Here is a 12,678-nt window from a genome sequence, read left to right on the forward strand (position 1 = left end):
TTTTTAAGTTTGTTATTTATATTTAAATTGAAATAATTATTCCTACTTACATTGATCTAACTTTAAAAATCTTAACCACCTCCAAGCGGCCTCGAACCTGCGATCCCAGAACCAGAACCAGTAGTCTGCACGTGACGCCACAGCCGACATTTGTAAGAAAAGCAATTAATGGCGTTTTATCTTAGGCTTTGGCAATTCAAAGGCAGATGACGCTGAACGCTTAAACTCTTCGAAAATGTCGAACTGGTAGGCACATACTAGTTTTACTAGTAGGTTTTCACTGCAGGGTATTTACGGCTATATATATTATAAGATATCATGAAAAAGTAAAATAAAAACACACACACATAATTGACATCCTACACCTTTGTCAAGGCCAAGTGCATTTCACCATATCATGCAATAGAAATATTGCGCAACGCTATCAGACATGGGAACCATCGGCCACAGTTAGTACCTCTAGCTAATGCTTACGCAACCATTAGTATAACGGAACCAATGCATTAGGTATTGCAGCGATGTCAGCATAATAACATTTCACCCGGTTGTGAAATCAGTGTATGCACATTCCAAGTTACCTGTGGGAATTCAAGGCCAAGGCGGCTCACTGACGTTGCGTATATCTGGATATAGAACAGCGGCAGCGGAACTGGCTACAAAAGGCGGCAAAACTTGGAGCAGCGGCAGTTGCATCGGAGTGTTACTATTGTGGCTTATTTATTTATTTCAATAAAGTGCTTCTATTATAACGTTCAAATAATCACTTTCAATTCCTGGGCAAGTTGGCCCTTTAATTTTTTAGTTTTTCAGGGCTTTCAGTCCTTAACTTATATATATACATGTAATTTTCTATGAAAAAGGTTTTGCTATCCTTACGTACTGCAAGGCCGGCGGCAATGTTTAAGCCAGACCTGGGTTGCGCCTGCCCGGCGGGCATATTCGCGTATACATACACGCTCTGTTTTAGAAGGCAGCGAAAGCTTCATTCAACCGCACCACTTGTTCGCACGCACACAGTGACATCAATTTCTCGCATACTACAAAAAATCTGTCCAAGCTGCCCACCTCTGGTTTAAGCCAAAAGCCTTCAACGTTTGGGAAGCGCTGGTTGACTTTCGGCACTGCTATACGCTGCAAATATGCATATCTACCGAAAGTCAACCGGTGTTTCCCTTACGATATTAAACGATTATAGTATAAGCATGTATCGCATATACTGCTGTTATTATTACAATCCAAATCTATGGTGGAGGCAGCAGTTACCGTGCATACACACCTACTTACAGAGGTAATCTACGTTACTTTGTGTTAAACTGCTATAAATTTAATCTGATAGAGATTAATAAAGTTAGTATCCTCTTACTAATAATATATTTGGTATCCGAGTACTTTGGAAATGCAAAATGCTTTCACTAAAGTACTAAGCCATTTATTAGATGGCTAAATACTTACATACTAAATACTTTATGATTTAGAATAGTTGAACCTAGACTATTTCGAGTGTGGGTTTGAAAAACCTTCAATTCCGCCGGTGCGAACTCGCAAGAATCAAATTTGAAACCAATGTAAAGAAAAATACCATACTAGAGTATCTAGCGCCTTTATTTTAGCATCTAACAGCTCCTAACTGGCAAAGTAAGTACATGTAAAAATTGCGTTTAAGTCAAATCTGTGTACATTCGACTTACATCTTATAAAAAACTAAGAATAACTGTTTTTATCGAAAAAATAAAAATCATAATACAACGATTAACGAAGACCGAAAAAAAAATCACATATAAATGATCCAAAAAATAAAAATCATAAAATAACGATTAAAGATGATAAAAAAAATAAAAATCACAAGATAACGATCAAAAATGATAGAAAAAATAAAAATCACAAAATAATAAAAACTTGGGGCTCTTGTTTTGGAAAAATGGGCCTTTTCTGGTGGTCTGATGGCACACCGGCTCAGCTGTCGCAAAAGTACAAATACATATACGCATTTTTACTCGAAAAGTGCGTAGTGGTTAATATGTATACGTTGCCATCTCCGTACAGCTCACTTCTTTCACTTAGCCCTTCGCGAGCTGGCAGTTGCCCGCGACGTCGACTGCGTGCACCTCTGCAGTGCATCTCTATGGTAGACCATCAAACTTTATTAGATAATTAACATTATGCTGGTTTTCGTGGTTTTGTTCATGATTGGTTTAAGCCCTACTTAACAGAGAGAGTACAGAAAGTAAAGGTTTGTGGCAGTTTAAGTATTCACGCACAATTGATTTGGGAGTTCCGCAGGGGTCTATTTTAGGCCCAATATTGTTATTAATATATTTAAACTAAATGCTACCTTTCTTTGGAAAAGTTACCGCTTTCGCCGATGACCTTGCCATTGCTTATGGTTCAACGAATTATTGGCGGGTGCCAATCATGACATGCATTTTTTTAAGGGCTTGGTTTGCCAAACATAAGCTTATTGTCAGTATGAAAGCGCTGATTATGTACTTCAATCTGCATGTAAAAAGTTCACCCGACATAGACATTGTGTTCCACTCCACCGACTGCAGACGTTTCGTTCTTGTTGTGCCCTGCAAAATCCTATTTTAATTCCAGAACGAACTGTAGCGATATGTGTTTCGCAATTAATAGGGTGAGCGATTTTCAATATTTGCTGCTGACCAAAATTTTAAATGGGCTTCACACACTTCTCGCTTACAGTCCTACTTGCAATCCACTGCTCGTCATTTTTATAACCTTAGAAAGATCTGTTCAAATGCAACCCTGAAGACTCTGTATTACGCCCTAGGCCACTTTAAGATTCAATTTGGTATAAGTTGTTGGGTCGGTGCATCTTCTAATAAGATTCAGCCACTTTTGACTATACAAAAATGTATTGGCAGAAAAATGTGTAATGTTAGCCGATTTCACAATTCCATAGAGCTACTTAGGGCCCTGGAAATTCTGCCAATAAAACACATGTACTACTACAAGACTCTAAAGGTATTCTTCCTTCGTTGCAGTTATTTACATAGAGTAATTTCCGATACTTATAACTTGAGGAAAACCACGCTTAGCTTTGTTAATGTTCGTTCGTATCGAACTATTCATTTCAAGAACTTCTTTACCTAGTTTCCTGTAAACTGTTTAACGGCCTACCTGCCAAAATTCGTTTAACAAGGAATTTGCGCGAATTTTTAGGAAACTGAAAAACTTTTCTATTAGACCAATCGCACAATGATATCTAGATTTCGCAGGAGTCTGGTACCTTATAAACCCTAAATCTGAAATTTCCACTTCTTGAGGCTTATACTTACGTATCATAAATATAATTGTAATTTTCTTTCAACTTCACTCCACTTACAACTGTAAATTTCCATTATTTATATTCAACGATGGCATTCGCTATCATAATATATGTTACAGAATGCCTTACTTTTCTTACACTCTAATCCTAGCGGTTTAATTTTAAGTAATTCTGTTAATTTGTTTGTAGGAAAAACGACTAAAAAATAATAATAATAATAATAATAATAATAATCTGCCTTAGGGTCCGGGTCTTCCCAAGCCAATGGAAGAAGGCGGGGCTGGTGCTTATACCCAAGGGCAAAGGGGACCCAAAATATTCTTGACGTCAGCCATAGAAAACGAAGGAGACCTTTCACCACGACAACATGGCTTCAGAAAGGGACACTTAACTATAGGAGCAATTAGCGAAGTAGTCGAGGCGGTACATAAAGCCGAAGAAGCCTGCCACCAGACGCAGCCAATAGTGCTGCTAGTCACACTGGACGTCAAGAACGCCTTCAACTCGGCATAAGTTCCAACATACTTGCTAGATATGATTCGGGACTACCTCAGAGACCATTGGCTTTTGTAAGACACAACACAACGTCATAAAAAAAGACGTATAACCGGCAGAGCGGCAGAAGGGTCTGTACATAGCCGGGACCTCTGAAACGCTACGTATGACAGTTTGTTGCATACGGAAATGCCGGAGAGCGCCTTCCTTTTCGCTTTAGCGGACGACGCGGCCACCGTCGTAACAGCAAGAAACATCCAGCTAGTGCAGCTCAAGCTGAACGGGTAATGCGCAGCGCAGTANTTAGCGGACGACGCGGCCACCGTCGTAACAGCAAGAAACATCCAGCTAGTGCAGCTCAAGCTGAACGGGTAATGCCCAGCGCAGTAGATGGATGAGCGATCACGGTCTGCAATTGACTACAGCCAAAACAGAGATCGTGCTCCTCACCAAGAAACGAATCCCAACAATTACAAACACGATGGTCGGACCTCAGCCCGTGACNCACCAAGAAACGAATCCCAACAATTACAAACATGATGGTCGGACCTCAGCCCGTGAAAACTTCAAGGTCTACAAAATACCTAGGGGTGAAGCTGGACAAAAAAATCACATTCTGGGAATAGCCGGGCGACCGTGGGTTTGATGACAGAAATCCAGTCGGTACTCCTGTACGGGGCAGAAATATGGGCTTACGCATTGAAAGTCAAAGAATACCTGATTCAAATGTCTGCGGACCAGCGCAGAGGGACACTACGCATTGCTTCTGCATACTGCACAGTGTCCGCGGACTTGGTTTTAGTTATTTCTGGCGTCATGACAATTACGAGCGAAAAGAGATTTACAATCTCAGTGCCGAGATAGGCCGAGCAGCTGCCGCGGCAAAGGCACGCAAGCAACTAATCCAGAAATGGCAACAAAACTGGAATGCGAGCATAAAAGGTCGATGGACGCACACCCTGATAGCCGACCTTCAAACATGGTTGAAAAGACCACACGGTGAAGTCGATTTCTATCTGACGCAATTCCTAACCGGTCATGATTACTTCAGAGAATATATTAACAGAATGGGAAGGGTAGACTCACCGTTCTGGGACTACTGTGGAAACGTCGACGATAACGTACACCACACATTCTTCACTTGCGAGCACTTCTTGCCTTCGCGCAGAATGTTGGAAGAGAGATATGGAGACATATCCCCGAACAAAGTAATTGGGGTAATGATCTCCAGTGCGGATAGGTGGGAAGCAGTTGCGAGATACGTGAAATTCGTACTCCGCTGCAAACGAGAAGACGGATGTCTACTGAGGACACCCGTGGGAGTTTGGGTTTCAGTGGGTAGCCCAACACGCTTCGGTGGGAGTCTCACACTCGTGGAAGGTAGTATAGAGACTACCCTGTAGGAAAAACACGAACTAGTGAACCAAATTTCTAGTTCAGTACTAGTTCTTTTTCGCCTAAAACGACCCAGTCCGATAGTAACTAGTCCCGCACCAGTCCAAAAGCAGCGAAATGTGGTACTTTAACCAAACTATTTTATTTCAAATTTTAAACGCAGGGAAGGTAATCATTATGAGTAAGATAATTTAAATCAGCACTTAATCATTATTTTATGAATTATTATTGAGTTTTATTCTTTCGCTCAAACGGAGATAATTATTATTTGATTTTTATTTTTGGGATTACAAATAATGATTATTTTATGATTTTTATTTTTTCGCGCAGAGATTATCAATAATTTTGAGTTTTATTTTTCAACTTAAAAATAATGATAATTTATAAAATTGAAAAGGCCATACAGACGCAACCTACTGAAATTTTGACCTAAAAAGTTTGGGTCTTANTTAGTGATTCCATAAACAAAGGCCAAGATCCTGAAGGAGAATTGAGAAAGGCAATGCAGTTGCAGAAAAAGAGGCATTTAAAAAAAATATTGTCAAAATAATTATCACTTTCTCACTAAATTTGTTTAAAAATGCAAGCCACCAGAGCTACCTTTTTTTAAGAAAAGACAAATTAATTTTTTTTTTATGCAATCCAGCACAGCTACCTTAATACAGTCAGTCAATAAAGTTTAGGTACAACGAACTTCTTACAATACAGGCAACTATTTTTTAAATATTTTAGTTTTCGGTAATTTTTTATAAAAATATGGTCAATTGTACAACAAGATCCCCAAAAATCAGAGTTCCAAACCTTGTGCAAAATTTAACAAAAAAAAAATTGCTAAATATCAGAGGTAAGTCCTAACTACATCAAACTTGCACTTTGTTATACTAAAACTGAATGGGCTAAAAAACTGCGTACTTAACTTTTTTCTAAAGAGTGTAAATTGCAATATTTGGTTGGAAATTTGCGGAGTTTTCTTTAATTTTACATAAGGTTTGGAACTCTGATTTTTGGGGTTTTTGGTGTAGAACTAACCATATGTTTATAAAAAATTAGGTAAAAATAAAATATTTAAAAAATAGTTGCCGGTATTGTAAAAACTTCGCTGTACCTAAACTTTATTGACTGACTGTATATCTTATTTAAGTACGACAAAAACTTTCGAAGTACTTCATATACATATAAGCTCAAAAAGAACTGAATTTACTTAAAAAACAATATGCTTAAATTTAGACAAGTAAGACAAAGTGAACTAATATTTTAACTTTTAAGCAGAACGCACTTTTGTTTTTTACTTACTACTTAAGTTTAATACTACTACTACTACTTCTAATGTGGCTTATAAATTTTTAATAAATGCGTTTAAACATTTGTGATGGTATTGTCCTTCCTTCAACCGATGGTATTTAATATAAAAGGGAAATGTTTCGACAAGCCTGATTAGAAATATATATCTAAGGTGACGAATTTATAACAGGTTGGGAACTACATATAAAAAATGGATGCAGATGGAACTAGGTCTCATCTGTCGAATTAGAACTGGTTTGGAACTAAAAAAAAGGGGATGCAGAACGAACTAGATCTCATCTGTCGAATTTGGAACTGGTTCGGAACTATAGAAAAAGGCAAATTATAAGCAAAACGAACTAGATGTTATCTGTCGAATTTAGAACTGGTTCGGAACTAGAGCCAATGGGATGCAACGGGGTACAATTGACACTTCCTAGGACATCGCAATGTTAAATTCGCCAGTCGCTAGCATGCAAAAGAGAACTAACGCATACTAGTCATGGTTCCAAACGCACTAGAACCGAACCAGTTCCGCACTAGTTCGTTTCCCTACAGGGTAGCGCCTCCGGCCAGTGCATACAGCGTTTCCCTCTGCTATGAACACACAAAAAATATATAATAACAATAATAATTTTATTTATTTATTTCTTACGGCTCTTTTGAACCTAGATCATAACAATATTAAATTATAAGCTTTACCTAGTATTTAAAAATGCAATACTTAAGCCTAATAGGACTACTTGTAATGGAATTCATTTATATACATACATTTAAAATTTCGCGGCGCGTAAGTAAATGGCAACGGAATCTTAGCGAGGATAGAAATAGAACACATTAGTTATATTGAAACAGTCTTACAGTACGCAAATAATTTTCTTTTAAATTCAGTTATGTTTTTACATTGGGTAATACTATTAGGTAATTCATTGCAACATTGTAGACCCTTATAATAGAGATTACTCCTATCAGACTCTCATTTAAACATGGGTAAGTTAAAGTCGGTTTTTTACGGGTGTGTTTGAATGTATATCATTGCCATACTTTATTCTACCCTCGAAATAACATCTATAATATTTTTAATGAATTTCATAGTATAACAGAAGATTTGTTGCTTAACACCTAACCAATTGAGGACCGCCAAATTAATAATAATAATAATAATAATAATAATAATAATAATAATAATGTGGAGAGCTGCATCGGAGCGTGAGAACACGCCATAATAGTATAACACTTTAGCATAGTAGAACACGTACTTTAGAGACAGTCGTGTACAAGCATCGAAGCGAATAGAACGAATAAAAGAAGCATTATATGGTTACCGATTAAAACAAGTATTTTATTTAGAGCATAAAGGGAGGTTGTTACATTGGCGACGAGAATTGAATCGTGAGCGGACCACGCATAGAAGGAATATTTCTGAATATTCGTAGCTACTTTTTTTTTCTTAATTTATATAGGTGTTTCATTGCAGGCATTGCATCAGCAAAGTGGTGAATTTTTGCAAGCCGTCAGCTATTTGTATAACAGGCAAGACATAATAGATATAACTACATTATTTTCAACACACCAGCGCGTGAAAAGCAAAGAACGATTGAATACAATTACTTGCTGCTTCGTGGTGAAAAGTAGTATATGAGTGAAACTGAGGCTCTGGCGAAATTACACACATCTACATGCGTATGTTAGTTAACTCGTTGCTAAGTCAATAATTGTAATGTACCAGAACGAAGGAAGCAGTGCACAAAACGAAACGTCAAAGCTATAAATAGGTTAAGGTGGCCATTCAATTGGTAGAGACACATTCATATTAAACTGCTACTAAAGCAGCGCATTAAATTGGGCTTGTCGACTTATTAAAGATTTGTACCATTTAATTGGTAAAACACATAAACATTAGAGTGCTACTAAGTGTGCACATTTAATTGTGCTTGCTGTCGGACCATTCAATTGGCTAAAGCGAAAAGCAAGGTACGTGCATTAAATTTCTGAGTGTATATTCAGTACCTTGGGCTCTGAATCTTTTTTTTTTTCAAAACACATTACAGGTAAAACTGTGGAAGACAGTTTGTTATATTTTCAAGCTAAAATGACTGAGTTTAAGCCATTCTTATGCGACAACATAGACAAATCTCTATTACGTAATGAGTGGGAAAAATGGTTCCGTTCCTTGTCTTTATTCCTTCAGTCCGAAGAAATAAGTGACGCTGTTAAACAAAGGAATAAGCTGATGCATTTAGGAGGGCCCCAATTACAACAGGTTATATTTAACATCCCCGGCGCTCTTGTAGAAATCTACGAAGAAAACAAAAATGATGTGTTCAATATTTTGGTAGAAAAATTTAACAATTTCTTTTCACCCAAGCGTAACTCTACATTTGAAAGGCATTTATTCAGGAGCCTCTGTCCATCGGAAGGGGAAGATTTTAATAAGTTTTTGCTACGACTAAGACATCAAGTGTCCAAATGTGATTTTGGATCAACAAAGAACGAAATGGAAAATAATTGTTTGAAAGACAAATTAATTGATTCTTGGGCACCTGTCGAGCTTAAGAAAAGACTTCTTGAAAAGGAACAAAGTTTAGACGAAGTTATCGGAGCGTGTCAGGTCTACGAACAAATTAATAAGCAGTCCCAGAGTATGTTTCCAAAGTCCGACTGCGAGGCGGTCAGCAAAATTTCGTCAAGACAGCAGATAAGGGATAACTGCAAGAAATGTGGAAGATGTGGCAAATCGGGGCACATACACTCCGATGCAAGCTGCCCGGCGCGAAAGTCCAAATGCAATATATGCGGTCTAATAGGTCATTGTGCCCGCAAGTGTAAGACAAAGGGTCAGAAGCGTAAATCTGGTGAATATGAACGGGGCAGTCCGAAAAAGCGACGTTTTCATTATTCTAATATTAATTACATTGCCGAACAAGGAAGAAATATGGAGGATAAGTCGTGCAGCCATGGGTGTTTTAAAGTAAATTGTATTGGTTCAGGAGATGAGATAATTGAATGCCGTATTGGGGGACATACCGTTTCAATGATTATTGATTCGGGATCACGTTTTAACCTCCTGAGCCAAAGACAGTGGGTTGAATTGCAGAATAACAAGGCAGTTTTATTCAATGTCCGAAGGCAGTCAACAAATCAATTCAAAGCTTATGCAGCAACTCAGATCCTAAAAGTTCTTTTTGTTTTTGAAGCACCCATAACAGTTGAAGGCAATAAAGAAGTAATTGCTACATTTTATTTAATTGAAAACGCTAACCAATCCCTTCTGGGTCGTGAGACAGCAATCAAGCTTCATGTTCTAAAACTAGGTCGAGGCGTGAATAATGTTGATACCGAAACCCCATTTCCAAAAATTAGAAATATTGAGATAAAGTTATCATTGAACCTTTCGGTAAAGCCAATTCAACAGCCTATGCGGCGGATACCGATCGTAATTGAGGAGAAAGTTGAGCAGAAGATAAATGAAGCACTCGCTCAAGACATTATTGAACCGGTGCTTGGGCCAAGCTCGTGGATCTCCCCTATTGTAGCCGTCTTTAAAGATAATGGGGAAATTCGTTTATGTGTTGATATGCGTAGAGCAAACCAGGCGGTGCTTAGGGAAAATTATCCATTGCCAACTTTCGACAACTTTATGACCAAGTTGAGGGGAGCTAAGTTGTTCTCGAGACTTGATTTGAAATGGGCGTACCATCAGCTCGAATTGGATGAATCGAGTAGAGAAATCACTACATTCATAACGCATAAGGGAGTTTTCCGTTACAAAAGGCTGATGTTTGGTATCAACTCCGCTCCGGAGATTTTTCAACGGGTACTAGAAGAATTACTATCTCCATGTAAGAATTGTTTAAACTACATCGATGATGTCATTATTTTTGGTATCACGGAAAAAGATCACAATGAAGCTTTGGAGAAGGTCCTGGAAGTTTTTAAAAAGAATAATTTTTTACTTAACTATGATAAGTGCGTATGGCGGGTTAAAAAGTTAAAGTTCCTTGGGCACATTTTGTCTGATGATGGAATAGCTCCAGATCCAGGAAAGATCGACACGATTAGTAATTTTCGAGCACCGGAAAGTAAAGAAGAGATTAGGAGTTTCCTTAGCCTGGTTACGTATGTTAGTAAATTTATTCCGGATATGGCAAATATTACTGAACCATTGAGAAGCATATTAAAGAAAGGCTCTAAGTTTACGTGGGGCCCGGCTCAACAAAATTCTTTCAAAAAATTAAAGGTACTACTGTCGGACATACCAAAGCTGTCATATTTCAATCCCAAGCACAAAACCCGACTGATAGCGGATGCGAGTCCTGTGGCCTTAGGAGCAGTTCTCGTTCAATTCAATCCGAGTGGCGATCCACAAATAATTTCATATAGCAGTAAAAGCCTTTTAGATGTGGAAAAAAGGTATTCCCAAACAGAAAAAGAAAGTTTGGCTCTCGTGTGGGTGGTGGAGAGATTCTTTTATTATTTAGCCGGTTTAGAGTTTGAATTGGTCACTGACCATAAACCATTGGAAGCTATTTTCAAACCCACATCTAATCCGCCCGCAAGAATAGAAAGGTGGCTACTGAGGCTGCAATCTTATAAGTTTAAGGTAATATATCGTTCAGGAAAAGAAAATATCGCAGATTCAGTCTCGAGGCTATGCAAAATTGAAAGTACAGGCAATTTTGATGACAATGGAGAACAAAATATTTTTCAAATTATTTCGCATTCCACTCCATCTTCTCTCACTATCTCCGAAATTGCAAAAAAGAGTGCCCAAGATGAAGAAATAAGAGTTGTGGCCGTAGATGATATATTACTACGTGGAACTCGCATCGTCATGCCAAAGGCTCTTCGCCCCAGGCTATTGGAGTTAGCACATGAAGGGCATCCGGGCGAATCAGCAATGAAAAGGAGGATAAGGACAAAAGTTTAGTAGCCACTGGTTGACAGGGAGGTTAAGACGTATGTAAAGAATTGCTGGGATTGTTTGTTGGTTTCACAGCCGAATAATCCGACTCCTATGAAAAGACACGCATTCCCGAATGGCCCTTGGCAGTGTGCGGCCACGGACCTGCTAGGCCCATTGCCAAATAATGACTATATATTTGTACTAATCGATTACTATTCCCGTTACCAAGAAATCAAGTTCTTGAAAAGAATTACAACTCAAACAATTATTACTGCCTTGAACGAAATATTTTGTCGATTGGGTATACCAAAATCCATTAGAGCAGATAATGGCAGGCAATATGTGAGCTGCGAGTTTAGACAATTCTGCAAAGACAATAATATCACTTTAATAACGACTCCACCATATTGGCCACAATCCAATGGAGAGGTGGAAAATATGAACCGATCTTTGGTCAAGCGTTTAAAAATTGCTCATAACAATAGACGGGATTATATAAAAGAGATTCAAAGCTTCATTTTAATGTACAATGTGACTTCTCACGGCACTACTGGGTCACCGCCGTCTCAATTGATGTTCAATCGAGTGATTCGTGATAAGATTCCTGGAATTGAAGATATAACAGAAGACATGTTAGATTCTGCTGCTAGAGATATAGATACTATCAACAAACAAAAAGGAAAGGAAAGGGGTGATAGAAAGAGAAGAACAACGATTACTGATATTGCACCGGGAGATAAGGTTTTACTGCGTAATGTGGTTTTCCCGCATAAGCTTACAACAACTTTTGATACGACTGAGTACGAAGTTATCGAAAGGAACGGAAATGAAGTCACCGTAGCTAGCGGAGGGAAGACATTCCGAAGGAACATCAGCCACGTTAAGAAATTGCCATCCTCCTTTCCAGACAACAGAGTAACCGATTCCTCGGCATCATCTTCAACAACTCCACAGAGCGCTAATACTCCAGCAGAAGTCTATACCGATGGCTCGCCATCATCTTCATCAACGCTTCAGTCTAATCCTGATATTGAACCTGATAATCGCGGAACTGGGGCACCAGAGGCTCAGCCTAAGCTTCGTTTGAAACTCCAAAATAAGGGAGAGATGTGGAGAGCTGCATCGGAGCGTGAGAACACGCCATAATAGTATAACACTTTAGCATAGTAGAACACGTACTTTAGAGACAGTCGTGTACAAGCATCGAAGCGAATAGAACGAATAAAAGAAGCATTACAAGGTTACCGATTAAAACAAGTATTTTATTTAGAGCATAAAGGGAGGTTGTTACAAATAATAATAATAATAATAATAA

General features: G+C 38.4%; 1 protein-coding gene across 5 annotated transcripts; it reads left to right on the forward strand.

The window, feature by feature from the left end:
• Nucleotides 1–7,651: 7,651 nt before the first annotated feature.
• Nucleotides 7,652–12,338, forward strand: LOC108360273 (uncharacterized). Of its 5 annotated transcripts, none has more exons than XM_017612482.1 (3): nucleotides 7,652–7,849; nucleotides 7,921–8,431; nucleotides 8,509–12,338. In XM_017612482.1, exon 3 carries the CDS (start codon nucleotides 8,550–8,552, stop codon nucleotides 11,385–11,387), a length of 2,838 nt encoding a protein of 945 aa, XP_017467971.1. In that variant the 5' UTR covers nucleotides 7,652–7,849; nucleotides 7,921–8,431; nucleotides 8,509–8,549; the 3' UTR covers nucleotides 11,388–12,338. The 5 variants fall into 5 exon arrangements, with proteins under 5 accessions (XP_017467971.1, XP_017467975.1, XP_017467973.1 ...); XM_017612486.1 differs by having other exon boundaries at nucleotides 8,587–12,338; XM_017612484.1 differs by having other exon boundaries at nucleotides 7,652–7,820.
• Nucleotides 12,339–12,678: the final 340 nt, after the last annotated feature.

The sequence above is a fragment of the Rhagoletis zephyria genome, unplaced genomic scaffold (genome assembly GCF_001687245.7).
Source record: "Rhagoletis zephyria isolate East Lansing unplaced genomic scaffold, Rhagoletis_zephyria_1.1 Rzeph_scaffold_00550, whole genome shotgun sequence".
Lineage (NCBI taxonomy): Eukaryota > Metazoa > Arthropoda > Insecta > Diptera > Tephritidae > Rhagoletis > Rhagoletis zephyria.